We start from the raw sequence: 22,180 nt of genomic DNA on the forward strand, positions 1-22,180 counted from the left end.
TGGTGGTGGTGGTGGTGGTGGTGGTGGTGGTGGTGGTGGTGGTGGTGATGATATAGATGGGCATGGTAGCATGTGCCTGTAATCCCATGGGATATAAAGTCAGAGGAATCTGGAGGCTGAGGTCATCCTCAGCTACAGTGTATAGTGCTAGCCTGGGCTACATCAAACCTTCTCTAAAAAAGGATGTTGAACCAGAAAGAACCAGAAAGGCTGGGCATAGTGGTACACACTTTTTAGTTCCAGTGGTCAGGAATCTGAGGACAGATTACCCTTAGGCGTAGACTAAGGGAAGTTGTCCTCTGACCTACACTTCTGTACATATCATAAGCAAACAGCTAACAACCAAAGCCAGCCGTACGAAACAACCAAAGCTGTAGAGGGAAGCCTTGTCAACAAAAAAGGAAAGAAAAACAGAACAAGAAACAGAAGCAGGGGGATAACTCAGTGGTAAAGTTGCTTGCATAGCATAAAATAAACTCAGCAGATAGATTCAAGAATAGAATACAGATGACGGGAAAAGTGTAAAGATGCACAGATCTGGGGCTGGAGACACAGACGCCTTAGCAGATAAGCATTTACTGCTCCTGCAGGAGATCTGGGTTCCATTCCCAGTATCTGCATGGTGACTCACAGCTGTCTATAACTCTGGTTCTAAGGGATCCAGTGGCTCCAAGAGATCAGTCTTTTAAAAAGCACACACAGCCGTAAAGCCTTGTTAGACAGTATGAAAGGTGTAAATAGGATATAGTTATTATTTTCAAAGGATTGAAGAAAATGAGTATTGCAGAAAAGATACTTGAAGTAGTAATACTTTAACTTACCAAATTTGAAAAAAAAAATACAAATTTACAGATAGACATGACACACCAAACTACAAAAGGATTGACCTAAAACCACATTTGGGGCCATTGAGATTGCTCACTGCCAGTAAAGGCACTTGCACAAGCCCAGTAACTGAGTTCAGTTCCCAGAACCCATATAAAGGCAGAAGAGAGTTATTCTCTGCCCCCCACACATGAGCTGTGCTACAGACCTCCAAAAATACTAGTAATTTTTAAAAAATGTATCTGTATACATCATAAGCAAAGTGCTAACAACCAAAGGCATCTATAAGGAAACAATTCAAACTTTTGTTTTGTTTTGTTTTGTTTTGTTTTGTTCGAGACAGTGTTTCTCTGTGTAGCCCTGGCTGTCCTGGAACTCACTCTATAGACCAGGTTGTCCCCAAACTCAGAGATCCGCCTGCCTCTGCCTCCCTAGCACTGGGACTAAACGTGTGTGCCACCACCACCTGCCTTAATTCTTTAAAATTATTTTTTAAAAAAATTGTTAAAGGAATAAACATCTGAATGACCGCATATTTTTGTCATAAAACCATGAAGGGAAGAGTTGAGTGAGAACGCGTCTTTAGCGTGTTGAAAGAAGACACCTGAGTGCAGAGTCTGTATCTAGTGAAATACTCCCCACAGCTGACGGTAAAGTAAGGACACTTCAGACAAGGGAAGGATGAATAGAAAACAAGACTCTCTCTGTAAGCTGTGCTCATGGCAGTTTAGGCCGAGGAAATTGTTACTAAAAAGAAAACTTGGATCTCCAGGAAGGAAGCGTTATAAATAGCTGTCAGCATAAAGACTGCCTTGCTAAAGTCTCTTAAGACATTTATAATGGCTCAACACAAGGTTTTGACACCGTAGGGTCTCCAGTATATGACTTTAATAACTTAATTCAGTTGGGCCTGGGAGTAGGGTGACTCAGGTCAAAGCTCTTGCTGCCAAGCCTGAGGACCTGAGTTTAACCCCTGGGACCTTCACGGTAAAGGGGGGAACTGACTCCTGTAGGTTATCCTCTGACTTCTACACTTTTGCTGTGGTATGCAAATACTCCCTCCCCCACAAAATAAATAAATGTAAAAATTTTAATTCGATTTAAAATTTTAATTCAGCTAAGTTCTAAAGCCTTAATAAGAAAATTTCTTGAATTTTTGAAGTCAGTTTTTGTGAAATTTATTTTCTGAATGTTAATAGCATATAAATTATATCTCAGTAAGATTTTTTTAAAAAAGATTTATTTATTGTATGAGTACACTGTCTTTGTCTTCAGACATACCAGAAAAGGATATCGGATCCCATTACAGATGGTTGTGAGCCACCATGTGGTTGCTGGGAATTGAACTCAGGACCTCTGGAAGAGCAGTCAGTGCTCTCAACCACTGAGCCATCTCTCTAGCTCCTTGTTTGTTTGTTTGTTTGTTTGTTTGTTTGTTTTTTGAGACAGGGTTTCTCTGTGTAGCCCTGGCTGTCCTGGAACTCATTCTGTAGACCAGGCTGGCCTCGAACTCAGAAATCCACCTCCCTCTGCCTCCCAAGTGCTGGGATAAAGGCGTGCGCCACCACTGCCTGGTTCAGTAAAATTTTTTAATGAAAATATTTTCTGACCACAATAGAATCAAACTAAAACTATTAATAAGTGCAGTGTCAAAAATCAAAAGTTCTAACTAATTCATGAATCAAGGATAAAGATCACTGGACTGGAGAGTTGGCTTGGTGGTTAAGAATATTGGCTGCTCTTAGAACCTTAGAGATTGGCACATTCAGGGTGGTATGTTCTAGGTTCTCAGCACCCACACAGACGTCCTGATGCCCTCTTGTGGCCTCTGTGAGTACTGAATGCACAGACATACATTCTAGCAAAATAGCCGTATACATAAATATAAATGAAGTATTTTTTAAATAAATGAATATTTTTTAAAAGGCCAGCTGCAGTGGCATGTGCTTGTCATTTACAGCAATTGCAGGGAGCCAGAGAACCCTGAGGACTGTTGGCCATCTGGCTTAGCAAGCTCCAGGCCATGAGAGACCCTGTGTCCAAAAGGAGTGGTCAAGTGCTGGGCAACAGCTCTTTTAAGGTTTTCCTCTGGGCTGTACACATGCACAAACACAGACACACACACACACACACAAACACACATGTATGCACTTGGAGATAGTTGATCTCCAACATACTTATCTAGAATAATAGCCTTTGTAAAGTTGGCTGCTGTTCTTGCGGATGTTGTAATGTTGCTCATCTGGGTGGAAGGTGGTGGTAGGTAGTTGTTTATATCTGAGAAGTGAATTTTAAATAATAATTTTCAATGTGAAAGAAATTAAGCTTACAATTGTGTTCTTAGGATCAAAGTTCTGATCGTACCAGTCTTTCTTCAGTGGGAGCCCAGGATTCTGAATCTACCTCTTTGACAGATGAAGATGTCTGCCATGAGTTGGAAGGAGCCACTTCCTCCCAAGAAAGCAGTGCGGCTTCAGGGACCAAGGGGATTGATGTCAGCCGGGCCAGCCTGGGAAGCTCCGCCTCCTTAGAAGGTTCGCCCAGTTTCTGTTGTACTGCCGATTCATAGGATCTTTCTTTCTTTGTAATTTGATTTTTTTTTTTAATCTTAAAAGATTTGCATGGCAAACGAACAAACAAAAATTGGGTGGGGGTGGGAGGGAAAAATCAGGGCACTCTCAGAGCAGCAGGCTCCTGTCTCCATCCCGAGTACTGTCTGCTTCTGTTCTTTCTATTTTTTCACTTAAAAATGTAAACACAGCCTATGTACCTTTACTATTTTGAAACTCAGAAGGTATCAGGCACATGATGACTGCCCCCTTTTCCGTTTTCACAGTGGCCTAGCTCATGGGCGGCCGGATCAGTTTACTGCAAACACTGCCCACGGCTGAGCACTAAATTTCCAGTTTGAATAATGCTACATGTGCCATATTTTCATTACCTTTATAATTCCCAATTTATCCTTGAAATGATATTTCCAAGTTCCTTTCACAGATGGCATGCTACTTTGCATTTTCAGTACCTGAATGTAAAAATGCCTATTTTCCCGTGGTCTCATCAGTATGCCAAACTCTGTTGGAGCAGGTGAGACTGCTCAGTGGGTAAAGCTGCTGGCCACAAGCCAGATAGTCTGAGTTGTAGCTCCCAGCCCTCCATGGTGAAAGAAGGGCACTGACGTCACAAGCTCACCTCTGACCTCCACATGTGTGTTCCATGTGAGCACTCACATGCTACACACCAATATACACATACCACAGACACTCATGGACACACATACATGCATTGACCAAGCATGTTGACCAGCTTCTGTGTTTGCCTGTGCAGAGCATGTCTCAGCTTTGTTTCTGTGTGTATTCTGTTGTAGAAATGAGGCTGAAAATCTTAACTAACCCCCAGTAGTTAGGTGAGCTAGTAGTCTACACCATTTTTTTTTTTAATTGAAAAAGATATTCTCAGATGGGTGGTTGTGGTGGACACCTTTAATCCCAGCACTTGGGAGGCGGTGGTAGGCAGATCTCTGTGAGTTCAGTGCCAGCCTGGCCAACATAGTGAGTTCTAGAACAAGTAGAACTGCTACACTGAGAAGCCCTGGCTCAAAATAAACAAACAAAACACAAACAAACAAAGGAGGACAAGGAGGAAGGAAAATGATGAAGATGATCATTTGGTTTCTCTCAGTTACTGTTGGCATGCTTAGTAGAACAAAGAATTTATGAAAGATGATTCTTAGATTTCTCCTCTTCAGTTTTCATGGTTTTGCTCTTTATTTTTTTCAATCAGGATCCCTGTCAAAGTTTGCCTTACCTGGAAAATCAGAGACTGCATCTTCTCTTAACACCAGTAATACCAATATCTTCCAGAACTATGCAATGGAGGTACTGTCTTCCTCATGAGAGCACCTGTGTACACTGCTTTATAAAATTCACATTTCCTTAGTAGTGATGGTTGTTGGTGGAGTGACTGATGTTGAATATGTATCCTCAGAAATTTCAGAAAGTGTGCTATCACATCCCAGGTTGCTGATACCTAATGTTTTAGTCATCGATGTCATGCTGGTTTATTAGGGTAGTTTCATGCTTGGTGGCGATTTGTCAACATATAAAAGCATTTTCATTTTCAGCATTTGTATTTATAGCTTGTTATACACACATTCTCTTTGAACATTTATTTTGTATCATAACGTGACCAGTTCTGTGGTAAAACAAATTTGAAGCCAGTGAAGACACAATCTGACCTTGTCGCCGACCTTCCTCACTCAATCACTTTGAAGATTTCTCCTTTCCTTACAGTGGGAAAGTTACACTTTATACTTTAAAACTTTCCCTGTTTTTTCTGAAAAATGTTGCTTCTGAATATTCTGTTAAATGTGGTGCTATTTCGCACTAATTTACATGAAGGGATTTGGGTTCTGCTGGAATACAAATGAACACTGATGTGGAGTTTGTGTTTGTGCCATCAGGGACTTATGTCCTGTGAACAGCAACAGCAGCATGTGCAGGCACACACTGGCTTTGTCATTGTGCACAGCATGTGGCTGTATGTGCTCAGAGCTTTTGATTATTGCCCTGGAGTCTTTATGATGTTTAAGGGGTTTCATCACTTCAGTGTGTTTTCATTTGTAGCCTGTGCAGACCAGCTTGCTCCATGAAATGTTCTCTTCCCCAGGTTCTCATCTCAAGCTGTTCTCGGTGTAGAACATGTGACTGTCTTGTCCACGATGAGGAAATCATGGCTGGCTGGACTGCGGATGACTCAAATCTCAACACTACATGCCCGTTCTGCGGAAATCTCTTCTTACCCTTCCTGAATGTGGAAATCAGAGATTTAAGACGACCCGGAAGGTAACAGACCATGCCCCATTTTCCTTTCCACTTACAGATATTGTTTCCTCGAACACTTCTTTTCTCAAAATGTCTTTGATTCACATTCTAGATACTTCTTGAAGCCCAGCTCGTCAGCAGAGACTATGCACTTCACATCTTCCTTCCCGAGTCGGACAAGGCAGCCTTGCCTGTCAGCCTCGGCCTCTGGTCTTGACACATCTTCTCTCTCTGTTCAAGGGAATTTTGATCTAAATAAGTAAGTATGGCTGTGGAGAACTGTAACTACATATATGATACATATATGAAAGAAGAAAAGCTGACCATGTTAAGGTATAAGTTTCTGCGAAAGTGTACATTCCTGTAATTAATCACTGAATGGTAGAGAACGGATGATGTTTAAGGATAGTCTGGTTTATATAACAAGACGCCACTTGGGATGGATGGATGGATGGATGGATGGATGGATGGATGGAGAGACAGAGTCCTATGGGGAAAAACATTATCTTACACTTATTTGTTTAAGATTTTATTTATTTGTATTTTATACACATGAGTGTTTTGCCTGCATGCATGTTTGGAGACCAGAAGAGGGATTTAAGTCCTCTGAATCTAGAAATAGAGATAGTTATGAACCACCGTGTGGGTGCTACAAACCAAACCGGGTCTTGTGCAAGAGCAGCAAATGCTCTCCACTCTGTCTCTAGCCCCTCGTTGTCTCAGACCCTTGCTCCTGACTAAAGTGATGTTAAAGTATTCTAGTGACTATTTAAGTCTAAACGTTTCTAGGTTAAACTTCATGAACCTCAAAGGTAATAATATTGTTTACGTGTATTTTGTTTTTGTTTGTTTATATATGTGCTTGTTTTGAGACGAGGTCTTGTATAACCCTGCCTGGCCTTTAACTTGCCATGTAATTAAAAATGACCTTAAATTCCTTATTCTCCTGCCTCCACTTCCCTAGTTCTGCTGTTACAAATATGCTACCATGCTCCGCTGTTTTACCAGTATCTAGAGATGAAAAAAAATAAAAGTAGTACACTTGAAGTTTACTGTGACTAGCTTTTTCTCTGTCTCTTCAGGAATTAATACCAGGTTCTATTTTAGAATATTTAATTTTCTGTTTATGAATATATATTTTTAAAAAAGAAAGAAATCAACATGAAAAAATCAGTTGCATTTATAGCCAATAAACAATTTAAAACTTAAGATACAATTTGTAGGGGCATAAAAGTAGTGTAAGAAAACTTTTGGAGCTAATATAGACCTATAAAATTAAAAGCACATATAGTGACCCAATATAAGTAATCTATATTGATGTTACTTCTCCACCAGTGAAACGAGCCAATTCAGGCCAGATTGGCATATATATAAAGGCAGGTTTATTGAGAAACCACTCTAGACCAAGTTCAGTGATCCCAAGGAATGAAGCCAGGGAAGTTGCCATGGGGAGGGAGACACAGGTGAGGGTGAAGAGAAAGAGAGAAAGCTTGCACACAGAGAGAGCTGGGCAGAGAGCAGAGCAGAGGGCAGGGCAGGGGAGGGGAAGAGAGGGAAGAGCAGGGGAGGGGAGGGGAGGGGAGGAGAAGAGACCATGATGACTGGATTGTGTAGAGAAGGGCCTCTAGGGAAGGGAAGCCCAGTCCCTAGGATGGAAAGTTCAGGGTGGAGGGCAGGGTATGACAGACAGGGACTGAGGGATGCTGGGAGAACATGGAGGCCAGGTTCATTTTGGTGTGTTAAATATGCACCTCAGCTGTCTGTCCCGGGTCTGAATCCCAACATATATTTAAATACAGAAACTTGACTCTTTTTTTTTTTTTTTTTTTTTTTTTTGCAAAAGTGCCAGACTCACCATATGTAGCCAAATAGGTGAAGCCATGTTTCAGCTGCGTGTGCAGAAAAAGAAAATGCCTGTGTAGTACGGGCATGGTGAGCACATCCACTCGGTCATAAGGACTTAGACTTTCAAACCCAAAATTTCTGTATGCACTGTCTCTCATATGTCCCTTGTGTTTCTCTCCCTCTCTCTCTATCTATCTCCCCCTCCCCCCCGTCTCTCTGTCTCTGTCTGTCTCTCTGTGTGTGTGTTTTTCTCTCTCTCTTCTCTTCTCTCTCTCTCTCTCTCTCTCTCTCTCTTTCTCTCTCTCTCTCTCTCTCTCTCTCTGCAGCTCCTGAAAGAATACATATCCATTTTCTCTATAGTGTTTATCAAGGGTTAGTCATGATGCTGTGTAAAATCTACTCACTAAACATTTTGAATAAATGAAATGAATCTTCAAAATTAAAAGTTTGTTTGGTCCAATCATCACACTGCTTAAAATATGTCTTATTTCTTAGTTGATGACCCAGTAACACATTTCCTTTGATTTGTTTTGCTATGTCCAGCTCTGATTCTAAAAACCAACATGGTTCTTCTACATAAGATGAGATAAGAAAAGAAAGTCTAGGCACTGACAGGATTTCTTTTTCTTTTCTTTCTTTCTTTCTTTTTCTTTTTTTTTTTTTAACGTGCAAGCAAATCTAAACTGCAGGAAAATCCATGTGCCCGAAGTATCCAGATCCCTGCTCACAGATCAAAAACTGTTGTGTCCAAATGCCCATTATTCCCCATGGCCAGAAGCATCAGCACATGTGGCCCCTTGGATAACATCGATCCTGGAGAACAGAAGCTCATTCCCACAGGCAGCCTGCCAGCGACCTTACAAGGACCTACGGTATGTAGTTCTGTGTTTTTCTTGTTTGTAAAGTGATTGTTTACACAGTTCTGTTCCCTTGGACCTGAAGAACATTATTAGCTTTATATAGAACAATCATATTATTGTTGTATATAGTATAGAACAATTATATCATTGTCACGGAATCCTACTCCATGATACTGTCCTGTTAGCGTTCCACCCACAGAAACCACAGGCCTCTTCATGTCTGTTTTCCATTCAGAATGATAGTGCATCCTCATTCTTATATTTGCCATGTATGTTTTCTTCAACAGGATTCCTTAGGGTTAGAATGGCACCTACCAAGTCCAGACCCCGTCACTGTCCCATACCTTAGTCCCTTGGTGGTGTGGAAGGAACTGGAGAGCTTACTGGAAAATGAAGGCGACCACGCGATAACAGTGGCAGACTTTGTGGACCATCATCCGATTGTTTTTTGGAACTTGGTGTGGTATTTTAGGCGCCTCGACCTGCCCAGTAACCTGCCAGGATTGATCCTTTCTTCCGAACATTGTAACAAATATTCAAAGGTAAGAGAGTAAAGTCCGAAGGTGAGCCAATGCTGCGGTCATCGTCACAGTGTTTGCATCTGCCTCACGACACAGAGTAATGTTTACTCTCACGTTTGACATTTTCACTGCCATCAGAATCAGCACACAAACAGACTGTCTTCCATTGAATTTGCAGACGAGCAGTAATACAGTCATGGTTTTAGCCTTCTCAAGATAACACAAAATGTAATTATTTTGTTATCTCTTGAGGAATAATGTGGAAGTTACTCTTACATAAAGGCTTATGAGTTGGTTCCCCCCATACTTCTTTCAGAAATAAGAAAGATTAGTACGTTCTAGGGGTGTCTAATTCATATTGTAGGTGTGCACCCCCCTCTCTTCCTTCCCTTACTCTGAGTTTATTATCTTCATTTATTTATTTAACCCAGTTTTAAAAACTAGTGCTGAGGATCAAACCCAGGACGTCACATGTTAGACAAGGACTGTAGCACTGAGATTAATCCTTGGCCGTTTTGTATTTCCATTTCTGTGTGTCTGTGCATGTGAGCACAGGTGCACACTGTGGTCCGGGGACAGCCTCAGGAGTCAGTGCCCCCTCCCACCTTGTTTGGAAACCAGGCCTTTTGGTGCTTCTTTGCTGTGGACTCCAGGCTTGCCAGTCCACAAGATCCTAGGAATTTCCTCTTTCCACCTCCCATCTTGGGGCCACTGGGGTTACAGACATTCACATTGCTGTGTCCAGCTTTTACAGAGGTTCTGGTGATTTGAACTCAGGTCCTCACACTTGCACACCAGGCACTTAACCCACTGAGGCAGCTACACAGCACTGGGATGTTGTTTTATAAGGGTGTTCTTACCTGTTCTATGCTGGACCACTCCAGTGCAGGCTCTAAGCTCAGGAACGTTTGTCTTTCCCTCGTACATGCATGTCTGTGACCTTGCATGTGCTTTTGATTTTTTTTTTTCAATACATTGTAGATGAGTGACATAGATGTTAATTTAGCCATAATGATCTTGTCTAGGCAAGGATCTTGAACTGAGAAATAGTGAGCGTAGGGAATGGGCCTGCTGGGTTTATTTCTCTGTGAAGCCATAAGCAGGGACAAGATTAGCCCTGTGTGATATCCTTTCTTATTGGCCTCAGGTGCCTTGTTAAATCTGCTGCTCAGAGGTCATTAGCCTCTCACCTCAGCAGGTCTTCCTTCAGTGGGTATCAAATGTGTAGAAATATGATTTGCTGTTCTTTTTTCTCTCCTATGTGTGTGTCTTTAAATTTTTTATGAGGCTTTGTACTTTCTAGTTTTATGTCAACTTGGCACATGGTACAATCTTCTGAGAAGAGGGAATCTCCATTGTCAAAATGCTTCCATCAGATTGGCTTTTGGGCAAGCCTATAGTTTTCTTAATTAGTGGTGGATGTGGGAGAGCCCAGCCCACTGTGGGTGGAGCCACACCTGGGCAGGTAGTCCTGGGTGCTAGAAGAAAGCAGGCTAAGCAAGCCATGAGGAGCAAGCAGGAAACAGTGTTCCTCCATGGCTTCTGCATTACTTCCTGCCCTGACTTCCCTCAGTGATGGAGAGTAACCTGAGAGTTATGAGCTGAAATACTCTTTCCTCCCTAAGATGCTTTTAATCATGTTTTTTATCACAGCAATGGAAACCCTAAAATAGACTTTATAAAATATTTACAAAATTATATAAGGATCAATAATAAATTTTTATTTTACAACCCAGATTCCTCGCCACTGTATGTCTGAAGATAGCAAGTATGTTTTAATACAGATGTTATGGGACAACATGAAATTACATCAGGATCCAGGACAGCCCTTGTACATCCTCTGGAATGCCCACAGTAAGTGCTGTTATAGAGTGCTGACTTCAGTAGAGTCGTCTCTGCAAGCTTTAAAGAGCCTCCGCTGTGAACTGACTGCATCTCTGCTTTTTGTCTTCCAGGTCACAACCGCACTCTTCTGTTTGAGAGTGAGTGTTAACCGGTTGCTAGTGGTGCCTTCTGTGGAGCTGAGCTCCTGGTTTCCCTTGGGAGGGCTGCTCTGTCTGTGGTGAAAGGCTTGCTTGTGTTTTATGCAGTTCAGCTTGGAGAGCTTGGCTTGTCCCAGTCTCCTCTGACCTTATTTTTTGTTTCCATCCCTGGCTGCTGATGGAGACTTTCCTTTGGGAGCTGTGTTAAGGAAAACTATTTTATAGTTTTATGTTTGAGGCCACAAAACTCTGCAGACCTATTTTTATCATTAGTTGTCTTATTTTCCTGTTTTGCTTCTTTCATTTTTAAACTTCTGTTTCTTTATCTATTGCCCCTGATTTATTTTTAATGCTTTGTAACGTCTTTAACAGTTGCTAGTTGATGTTCAATGTATTCTCCCATCTACAGAGAACATGTCCACATGTCCACCATCTCCCCTCCTGCTCTTTTACAGCTCAGAAGTATCCAATGGTCCATTTGTTACAAAAAAGTGATAACTCCTTTAACCAGGAACTGTTGAAAAGCATGGTGAGAAGCATTAAAATGAACGATGTTTACGGGCCCATGAGTCAGATTTTAGAGACACTGAATAAATGTCCTCACTTTAAAAGACAGCGGTGAGTCTCTCCCTCAAATGAGGGTGTTATTTCTCTCGTGAGAAGCATCCTGTTTGCTTTACTGTTTTATACCGCTCTGTGCCTATGTAGCATAAAAGGGTTTGTAGACAACATAACAGCTTCAAGGATTCTAATTTTTTTCTCTGTGTCTTTTTGCCCACAGGAGTTTATATAGAGAAATATTATTTCTCTCACTTGTGGCACTGGGAAGAGAAAACATTGATATAGGTAACTCAATGTCATAAATAACATAGTTTATTGTACAAACTGCAAAAACTGTACAAAACACAACATACAGCATGTTGAAGATTTTAAAGAGTTTTCATTGGTGGTCTTCATTATATCTTTGCATTAACTTGTTAGAAAAATTAATCTTTTACTTTTAGCAACTCTTTAGGATGTATTATTTTAAAATGATATTTATGTGTTTATCTGTTTGTAGATTTGTGCATGCGAGCACAAGTGCATGGCAACAGAGTCATGCTGGTGTGTAGTGGGCATGCGTGCACGCTGGTGTGTAGTGGGCATGCGTGCTGTAACTGGTTGCTCAGTAAGACCACGTAGAGCATACCATGAGATTATTAATTTTTTTCTGAAACACAGTTTCTCTGCAACCTTGACTATCTTAGAACTGTAGACCAGGCTGGCCTTGAACTTGTAGATCTGCCTGCTTCTGCCACCTAGGTGCTGGGATTAAAGGCTTATGCCACCACTGCCTGACAGATGAGTTTAATATTTTAAATTAACACTTTAAGAACAGACTAATTTGGTTAGAAGAAAATAAATCTCCTCATAAAGAAGACAGCAATGGAACAAGTTGTTTTAAGGCCTCAGCCTTAAAAGCTTCGCCTATTAGGGCTGGTTAGAGGTCTCAGTGATTAAAGGCATGTGGGAACCATGACTGATGACCTAAGTTTGAGCCCTAGAAATCACATGGTAGAAGGGGAGAACCAAGCCTGCAAGTTAAGTTTGAGCCCTAGAAATCACATGGTAGAAGGAGAGAACCAAGGCCTGAAAGTTATTCTGTAACCTAATGTAAGAAGAGCTGGCATGGTATTCAGTGGGTAAAAGCACTCATCATGCCAAGCATGATGACCTGAGTTCAGTCCCTGGGTCCCACTGTGAAAAGACTGACTCCCAAAAGTATTTTATGTCCTGACCTACCCTTGCCATTAAAAAAAAAAAAGTTTCATATTACAAGCAGAAAACATCAAGCAGAATGCTGTGAATATTTGCTTTTTATTTTGGTAATTTGAAACACTGGAGATTTAAAACTAAGAAATTTGACAAATTATTTTCATATTTAATTAGAAAAATGACTGAACAGAGATTGACAGGATCAAAACTTGTGAAAGAGTGATCTACTAGAAACTATCCAGCTAACCTTAAAGGGAAACAACAAGGAAGAAAAGTGCCAAACTATAAATACAAACCCTTCTTGATCAGGAACTGCTTTAAATGTAAGGCAAACTCTGCAAGTCAAAGGCAGATTCGAAGGATAGATTTTTAAAATTTATGAACCAACATTATGCCAAGTTCAAGAAATTTTAGACTCAAAATCAGATCTATAGAAAGTAAAACAATTGGAAAGACAATCCATACAAGCAGTCCTGTCTTAGTGGTGATAAAATCATGACCAAAAGCAACGTGGAGAGGAAAGGGTTTATTTCCTCCTATAACTCCCAAGTCATAATTCATTTCTAAGGGAAATCAAGGCAGGACTTAAGGCAAGAACCTGGAGTAGGAACAGAAGCAGAGTCCTGCAGGGAGTGCTGTTTCCTGGTTCACTCCTGTATGCTTGAAGTGTGGCTTGCTCAGCTTCTTACACAACCCAGAACCACCTGCCCAGGGAAGGGACCACCCACAGTGGGCTGGGCCCACCTACACTCCTCACTAGTGAAGCAAATGCCCATCAGACTTGCCTGCAGGCAATCGAACGGAGACATTTTCTCAACTGAGGTTCCTTTTCCCCATAACTCTAGCTTGCATCAAGTCGACAAAAAGCAAACAGAAAAACTAACCAGGACAAATCCTCAAAAGAGAACCACAATGACTGTACAAAAGTCAAATAAGAGAGACCAAAACATTTTATAACAAGAGTCAATCTACCAAGATGATACAGTGATAAAAATATATTCACCTTGGGGAAAAACATAGGCCTAAATCCTTATGTCCATGGAATAGATGGCAGTTTCTTAAAAGTACCATCAAAAACACAAGGAAAGGGCCAGGGGGGTGGTTCAGCAGGTAAAGATGCTTTGTGCACAAACCTGGCTACCTAAGTTCAACTTCTAAAACCCAGATAAAGGTGGACAAAGAGAACAATTCTATTAGGTGTTCTCTGACCTCTGCAAGTGCACCATGGCATACACACACAAACACACACACTCACACACACTCACACACACTCACACACACTTACTCACTCACCTCATACTCTCTCTAGACATCAACAAAATTGAAACTCTGTGTTCATGAGTGGACACCATCAAAAACTAAAAAGATAATACCAAAACTCAACACATATCTAATTAATATATATATATCGTATATCTGATAAAAAACAGAGTATTCAGTATAAAGAACTTTTTATTAAAATTTCAAAATTAGCTGGGCAGTGATGGTGCACACCTTTAATCCCAGCCCTTGGGAGGCAGAGGCAGGCGGATTTCTGAGTTCGAGGCCAGCCTGGTCTTCAGAGTGAGTTCCAGGACAGCCAGGGCTACACAGAGAAACCCTGTCTCCAAAAACAAAACAAAAAAAGCCCAAAAAAAGCATTAAAATTTCAAGATTTTGTACATGTATGCAGTGTATCTCCAGCCCCTCTCTCCAGTCCTTTCTGTCTCCTCAAGATATGTTCCTCCCAATTTTATATTTTTTTATAACACACCAAGTCCAATTAATGTGCTTATATATTCGGGGAGCTTATGGTCGTACACTGTGGCATGGGCAAAAAATCATTTATAACTTAACAACAACAATCCAATTTAAAACTTTGCAAAGGATTTGACCATTTGTTTCTCCAACAAGAGATAGGCAGATTGACTAAAAAGCACAAGAGAAGATGTTCAGTGTCTTTATTCATGCATAAAGTGCAAGTCAAAAACAAAAAACAAAAGTAGTTACTACTTCACAACTTGTAGAATACATATCAATAGAAAAGAACAAGTGTGGGGAAAGACGTAGAGAAATTGGGTCCATGTACTTTACTGGTGGGAAGGTACACTGACATGGCTGCCAGAGGCAGTTCTGTGTGTCACCAAAGGCTAACACGAGTTCCTGCATCTACACTAATGCCTGGGGATACTGCCTACACTCCGGCTTCTGCACAAAACATTTGTGACAGTCCCGGTAACCAAAGTGGGAGAAAGTCCAAATGGAGAAATGAAATGTGACGGCATATTCTGATGGAATATTATCCACAGGTTAAAGCTGGTGAGCTAAACACGGTAGATGTGCTAACCCTCGGGAGGCTGAGGCCAGAGGGCTCAAGGTTAATCAAGACTGGATGTGAATCTGAAAGTGAAAGCCACCAAAGAAGAACAATGAAAAGACAGTGAGTGCTCCAACAGGCAGCACCTACAGTCTTGAATATACTTAAGCACAAGGAACCTCACAGGAAGTCATGTGCTGTATGTTCGAAGTGTGTGAAGTGTCCGGATAGAAAATAGATTTGCGATTGCCAGTGCCTAGGAGAAGGGAATGAGTGGGAAACTGCTGCCGACTGCTCTTGAGGTTTTCGGCATGTTGAAATATTCTGGAATTAGAGAGTGGTGGTGCTCATACAATCTTGTGAATCTATAAAAAGCAAAACAATGAAAAACAACCATGCTCAGTTTGACTGAGTTACAAATGGGTGAATTCTGCATATGGAAAATAGATCTCAAATTTACATAGCTTATCTGACTGAAAAAGAATAGTCATGGAATATTTAAGGAAGTATTCATTAGTTGGCTTTCCCTTGTAGAAACACATATCACTATAGAATGACCAGTGCAGACAAGAGCTAGGAAAGTCAGAAGGACCAAATAGAGTCTAGAAAGGCATTGATATCTGTGGGGAAAATGCCTAATAAAACTGTCTAGGAATGCCAGAATATTACATGAGTTTCAATCACTGAAGCCACTGGGGAGGACACTAGAACCTGAGAAAAATGAAGAATGTATTCTTTGACTAATGAGACAGAAAGGGTACCGAGAAACAGCTCTCAGCTTGCTTTTGCCATCCCTTTATTTCTACCCAGTAGAACCCCAGAGCATATGCAGACTTTACTCTTGCCCTCTGCCCAGGGGGATTTCATTAAACATCCAGAGACAACTGTACTTGGTTGTGTTGCTGGCGGCCATCCTCCATGAGTCTCCACTGGGCACCGCTGTGCACATTTCATAAGGCAATATGGCTGTCTCCATCTCCCCACAGCAGAATTACGAAACCTGAGTAAAATCCCGGCGTAACTCACAGCTCATCTGTGTCTCCAGGGCTTATTTAAAGTGAGCTGGGCCTGTAGCACAGGCCTGTAATCCCAGCCACCCAAGAGGCTCAGGCAGGAAAATCACAAGTTAAAGACCTGCCTTGTCTTCAAAGTCAGTCCAAGCTAGTCTGGAAAATGTAGAATAAAATGGTCTCAGAATAAAATGTTTAAGAAGGGCTAGGGCTGTGGCTAAGTGTCACAGAATGTGCTTATCGTGTACAAGGAAGGCCCTAGGTTCAACCTCCAGTGCTGCCAAAATGAAAGAATAACAGTAATAGTTATAAAACCACAGGCTTTTAATAGGAATGCTACCTGTTTGCTATGAAAAAGAAGGAAAAGTCGCTTCAGGGTGATAGCAGAAGATATTTGGCTGTGCATGATGACACGTGCCTATAATCCTAGTTCTCAGAAGGCTGAGGTAGGAAGGTTGCTATGAGTTACAAGCCAGCTTGGGCCAGCCTATGCTACATTGAAAGACAATATCTGAAAAAAATCAAAATTAAAATCTACACTTTCCCTACCAAGTCCCCACAGTAGGAAACTTAGATAAAAACACATAAATTCCAGGTAGAACTAAAATTTTGACATAAAAAAATTAAATCTTAAAAGAAAATACGATCCATTTTTTTCCTCTTAAGCTTGTTTTGTTGGGGAAAATCACCATGATTTTTTTCTCTTTCTTGGTGTTAAAACCAAGGGCTTCCACCAAGGGCAAGCGCTCCACCACACTCTGTGTTCCCAGCACACGTTCCTTGTTTTGAGACAGGTTCTTCTTGAACTTGTGCTGAAGCCCAGGCAGGCCTTGTGCCATCTTCTCACCTCAGCTCCCCAGTACCTTGACTGCTGGACTGTGACAGCCATTGTTCCACCACCTGCTCTTAAACTGTGTGACTGACCATGAAAAGCAAATTACAAGAACTATGTGTGTGGTATTCAGTGGTTTTTAGCACTGATGCTTGATCAAAATTGTCCTGTGCTACCTAGCCCAGGCTTAGCGTCCTAGGGCTCCCCTCCTTCAGGTTCTGTGTCCCTGACCCTGTGGATCTCAGAAGCACCCTGAGGCTGCATTCCTGGCCCCTAATCGTGTGGTTTTGTTACAGCATTTTGACTGTGGTCAATATCAGACATGAACTTTTTTGTTTTATTTCTTAATGATATTTTGCAGATGCATTTGACAAAGAATACAAGATGGCATATGATCGTCTCACACCAAGTCAAGTCAAGAGTACACATAACTGTGACAGACCACCAAGCACAGGCGTGATGGAATGCCGAAAAACTTTTGGAGAACCTTATCTTTAAGACATGTGTGAATATGTACACATTCAGTATATATTGTATAGTCAGTGTACAAAGTAACACTTTTAGACTCTAAACTCCACTTTTTGAGAATGCATTTGTAAATGGGTTGGGAAGTTCAGGTGGCTTTGTACAGAATGCGTTTGTGGGACAACAGTGACAGACAGGGAGAGAACCACTTACTTCCCATTCGTTTCTTTTTTATCACCCCTGTGAAGTAATTAAGTATTCTATGCTGAGGAAGTCTCTTTTAAAAATTGGTTGCTGCAAAATTAGGCTGTCTTATGGTTTCTCTTAGAAGAGGCAGGTGGAAAATCACATATGGAGCATAAGCAAAGATGTCAGATCAAAGTGTGTCCTGCTTTCATGGACTGTCCATGGACTGTTCGCACTTTCACCATGAAGTTCTATTATACATATTTTAAATTGTTTATAGTAAGTTGATATTTTTTTAATTTTTAAATTTAATATAGCAAACTTAAAATGAATTTAAACCTATGAAACAAGTGTTTATTTTCTTTGTGTCTGCTCTTTGAAGTAATTTGCACAGCTGCAGATCTCTGTGTATATCTACCTATATTTTTTTTATTACTTGAGAGGAAGAATTTTAACTAGTCAGTGCTAGTGTCCATGCCCTTGGATTGCACACTAGCTCCCCTGAATCTGACTGGTGAGAGGGACTGAGGGAAACAGGGTGAGCCCTGTGCAGGGAGCGCCAGACAGGGCGCCTGCGCCATCTCCTCCAGTCTCCTCCACTACGAAGATGTGAAAGTACCCATGGAAAATAGCTCACAACGCGAACATCAACGTAAATCTCAATATGCTATATGAAACCTTACTTAGGGGAATGATTGACAACTGGCTCTTGCAAAGTTTACCCAAAATGCTGGGTATGAAACAGATTGCACTATAAAATATGTATCTGAAATATGGTTTTATGGGGTATTCTGTTAATAGTATATATAGAAAGAGAATCAAAGTATTTTTGAAAGCAGAAAAATAGTAAGCGTCTAAAAGTGCGTCCAGAGAGAATTTCCCATATCAAGGGACTTAGTTTTTTCAATAAGCTTCAGGATCTGAAGTTCATGGAATCTAAAATGTAAGCTACACATCATCAGACAATAAACTCAATGTTTAAACACCAGGGGTATTAAATTGACTTAAAACACATTTTTTAGTTATATTATTTCTAAAACCACTTTCTTTGAATAATTTCTCATAAGGAAACAGCATCCTTTGATCTCCAGAATTCATTATTCATGTATTTTCAGTGTATGTATATACATTTGCAAAGGTTGTCATTCGTAAAGGAAGGCTAGCCATTTTAAAAAGAAGAGGAAAAGTGGGTGGTCCCAAATTTGGTGTTTAAGGCAAGCAGAGTCTACAGTGCTTGACCTGGAAATACCTTACGAGCCCCGAGACTCACCAGTTCAGCCACAGAAAAGCTGCCTCTCAGTCCCCGCCACCACTGAGTAGCCAGGCTGAAGCCGTCCACAGCTTTTGCCCTCTGGCAAGTCGTGGAGAAAGCATAAAATGTGAATCCTGAGTTCAGCTGATTTGAGGCTGAACTTACTTACTTGAAAACACTGGTGCTACGTGCGCGCATACCTACCGCTCCGGTCGATCCCGCGGCCTCACTGGCCTCGCTGCTTCCCATTCTCCAAGTCACTGAGAAGTGTATTCCGTCTCTCCGGAGACTGAGAACGTTCAAGAGGAGGTCCTTGACGCTGGTGGTTAAACATACCCTCTAACAGGATTTGGGGTCTCATCTGTGCTTCCTTCTTCCTTCCCTTATGAGAGCAGTTTGCTCGGCTGCCTCCAGTTTCTGTGATGCAAACTGTGTGATTTGTTGGTTTCAAATGTCTGATGAGCACAGAGAGGCAAAGCTGGTTTTTCATATTCACTCGGAAAGCTGAGCGTGATTTCTGTCTCCTGCCCTTGCCCTGAGTTTTGTTCTCTGTCTCTGAATAAAGTTGTAATTTTCCTGCTTTTAATTCCCAGGAATATTGTTGTACGAAGATAATTTTTAAAAATAATACCTAAACATGGAGTAGGGCCAGGTCAATCCTGCTCCAAAGAAAAGTAAAATAAGGATCATCTTTTGAAACAATTTAATACAAGCTGTTTTTCAGTTGTTGTTGTTTTTTTTTTAATTTACCATACATTTTGGGAAATTACGGCCAATAGTGTTGGAAAGCAGTATCCTTGCCCTCCACTCTTTATTTTCCATTCTTAGGTTTGCTTATGTCTAAATTGTTGGAAATAAACCATGCTCTTGCTAATATAGTTTAAGACTCATTAGGTTTGAATGTTCCTCTGTGTATGTACATACTGCTTTAAATATTCAACATTTCCCAACTGTTGCCAGATATCTCTGTATGTAGCTACTCATCTTCTGGTTCTGTTTTCTTTTCTATAGTTTTCTAACTTTTAAACCCCCGAAACTATCAACTCATCTTACTATAAGGTATGTCTAGTATGTCTTCCCATTTTTGTACATAGAGAAATGACCCTGAAAATGTTGGTTCAGCATTTTAGGCAATAAATACTTATTTTTACTTCATGCTGATAATTATTATTTTACTGGTGCAACTAACAAGCACTATCTATTCGTGTATATGACTTGCACTGCGTTTTAAATAACTCACAGAAGAGAAATACTTCTTTTAAAAACGGGCAACAGTTCAGCCTTGTTTTATCTCCTCCACCGTAGTTTATAAACTGCTTTTAGGTACTGCGTGTCGGAGTGAGAAGAGCGAGCAGCCTCGGAGGCCGCGGCTCGTGAGTACTTAGTGTGCTCATCCTGCTTAGATCCAGCACAACACTCGGTGTGAACACCAGCAGCATCTTCATGGATGCCGACATCCTCAGGACTTCCAGTCATCACCCCTCATACTACCTTCCTTTGCGATCCCCAACGAAAGCACGTTTGGTGACGACACTGCTGAGAATCAGAGCACTTGTCTATATACGAATCGCTGAGTCTGATGTCTGGGTATATTCTCACACTGACAGACTTCTGGGAAAACTCACAATGTCCACAGTTGCTTCCTTTAGATGGCTTCCTCTTGACAGAGTTTTTTTCCAAATGAGTTTCTTTTACTGTGGCAACTGGTGGGACTAGTCTATAAAGGAAAAATGTCAAGTTCCACTCACTAGTCACAGTAAAGGACCTGAAGAACAGAAGCACGGCTTTGGTCGGGCAGGCTAACTTACGCATGGATGTCCTCCCATGTTCTAATGACCCCCTAAGAATGGGCATGCTTCATAGGAACCAGTCCCAGAACACTTATAGGCTATGCCTGCAGACAAGAACAACCAATTATTTCAATTTATCTACCAACCTGTACTTTGAATATAAATTCCATTTCCTGCCCCCTCAGAACCCATTTGTTAAATAAATGAGAATTCTGCTATAGACAGTGTTGTTTAAAAGAAAATAACTTTTCAGATCTGTTGGTAACAGTACAATATAATGTTCACAACACACACAGTAGCTATTTTAAAGCATACCAATTTTCAAATAAGTATTTTCATTTATTATATAAAGTTTTAACCCATGTAACCAGGAAGTCCTTCATAGTGTTAGAAATATCTATTGCAGGGACATCAAGGAACTGAAACTGCAGGAGGGAGAGGACACCCTGCAGCCACCAGTTCAAGCTCCTGCCTGTGACAGCTCAGACTTCCAGACTCAGAGAATGAGGTGGCATCTGCTTCATGTAATTCCACATCATTTGATAACAAAGGAAGAGCCATCTCGGCATTATCTTGGCATATTAGCACACTAGTTTATCTATTTTTAAAGGGCATGCTTTTATAAACGGGTTTATAAATATATATCACAAATTCAATTGGTTCTTTTAGAAGTTACACAAATTGAGGCTTGAGAGGTGGGTCCTCAGTTAAGAGCGCTTACTGCTGTTCTGGAAGACCTGAGTTCAGATTCCATGTCCACATCAGGTGGCACCCTCTCCAGCTCCAGGAGCTCCAACACCATCATCTGACTTTCACAGGTTGCATGGACATGTGTGAGCACACGCACTCATACACACACATTGGCATACCTGCAACCACACATGTATGCATATACACACACACATACACACACAACATTGCAAGAGATAAAACCCAGTGGCCCTGTCTGCCTAGCACAGTGGTTCTCAACTTGTGGCTCGTGACCCTTTTAGGGGGTTCAAACAAACGTTTCACAAGGGTCACCTAAAACCATTGGAAAACAGAGATACTTATATTGCAATTTCAAACAGCAGCAAAATTACAGTTACGAAGTAGCAATGAAAATAATTTTATGCTTGAGGGTCACCACAATGTATCAAAGGGTCATAGCATAACAAGGGCCCTAGGTTTAATCGCCAGTATTTGTGTATGTATGTATGTATGTATGTATATATATATTTTTTTTCCAATGTTCAGAGGCTGGAGAGCTTGCTCAGTGGTTAGAGTACTTCCTGCTCTCCCAGATGACTCAAATTCAGTTCGCAGCACCCATACGAGGAGGCTCACATCTGCCTGTAACTCCAGCTGCAAAGAATCTGATCACTCTTCTGATCTTTACCGGCACCTACCTACGTATGGCATACACTCAGACAGAAGCACACATATATGTATGTAAAAAAAAATTAAAGTAACACATTTTCTGTGCCCCTGAAGTATTCTCTTGCCCCAGTGAATCCCCACTCATCTGTCAAAACCCAGCTTTTCTTCTTTAAAATTTATTTACTTATCTATTTTAAACATAGGAGTGCTCTGTCTGCATACACACCTTCGTGCCAGAAGAGGGCATTGAATCCCTTTATAGATGGTTATGAACCACCATGTGGTTGCTGGGAATTGAACTCAGGACCACTGGAAGAGCAGCCAGTGCTCTTAACTGCTGAGCCATCTCCCCAAGCTCAGCTTTTTTACTTGTCTTTTCCTG

General features: G+C 41.1%; 1 protein-coding gene across 2 annotated transcripts in view; it reads left to right on the forward strand.

Annotated features, from left to right (window-relative positions):
- The window catches only part of Dennd4a (DENN domain containing 4A), a 103,006-nt gene extending 83,202 nt beyond the window's left edge, over positions 1 to 19,804 (forward strand). The window contains exons 24-34 of one of the 2 annotated variants that reach the window (XM_028752334.1): positions 3,170 to 3,359; positions 4,606 to 4,700; positions 5,491 to 5,666; positions 5,758 to 5,904; positions 8,164 to 8,362; positions 8,638 to 8,892; positions 10,608 to 10,725; positions 10,827 to 10,853; positions 11,309 to 11,471; positions 11,635 to 11,699; positions 17,108 to 17,244. In XM_028752334.1, coding sequence (XP_028608167.1) covers positions 3,170 to 3,359; positions 4,606 to 4,700; positions 5,491 to 5,666; positions 5,758 to 5,904; positions 8,164 to 8,362; positions 8,638 to 8,892; positions 10,608 to 10,725; positions 10,827 to 10,853; positions 11,309 to 11,471; positions 11,635 to 11,699; positions 17,108 to 17,244 — 1,572 coding nt within the window. Of the gene's footprint in view, positions 1 to 3,169; positions 3,360 to 4,605; positions 4,701 to 5,490; positions 5,667 to 5,757; positions 5,905 to 8,163; positions 8,363 to 8,637; positions 8,893 to 10,607; positions 10,726 to 10,826; positions 10,854 to 11,308; positions 11,472 to 11,634; positions 11,700 to 17,107 lie in introns of both variants that reach the window. The other variant, XM_028752335.1, reaches the window with a different exon arrangement.
- Positions 19,805 to 22,180: the final 2,376 nt, after the last annotated feature.

This window comes from Grammomys surdaster, unplaced genomic scaffold (genome assembly GCF_004785775.1).
Source record: "Grammomys surdaster isolate TR1022 unplaced genomic scaffold, NIH_TR_1.0 125896, whole genome shotgun sequence".
NCBI classification, from domain to species: Eukaryota; Metazoa; Chordata; class Mammalia; order Rodentia; family Muridae; genus Grammomys; species Grammomys surdaster.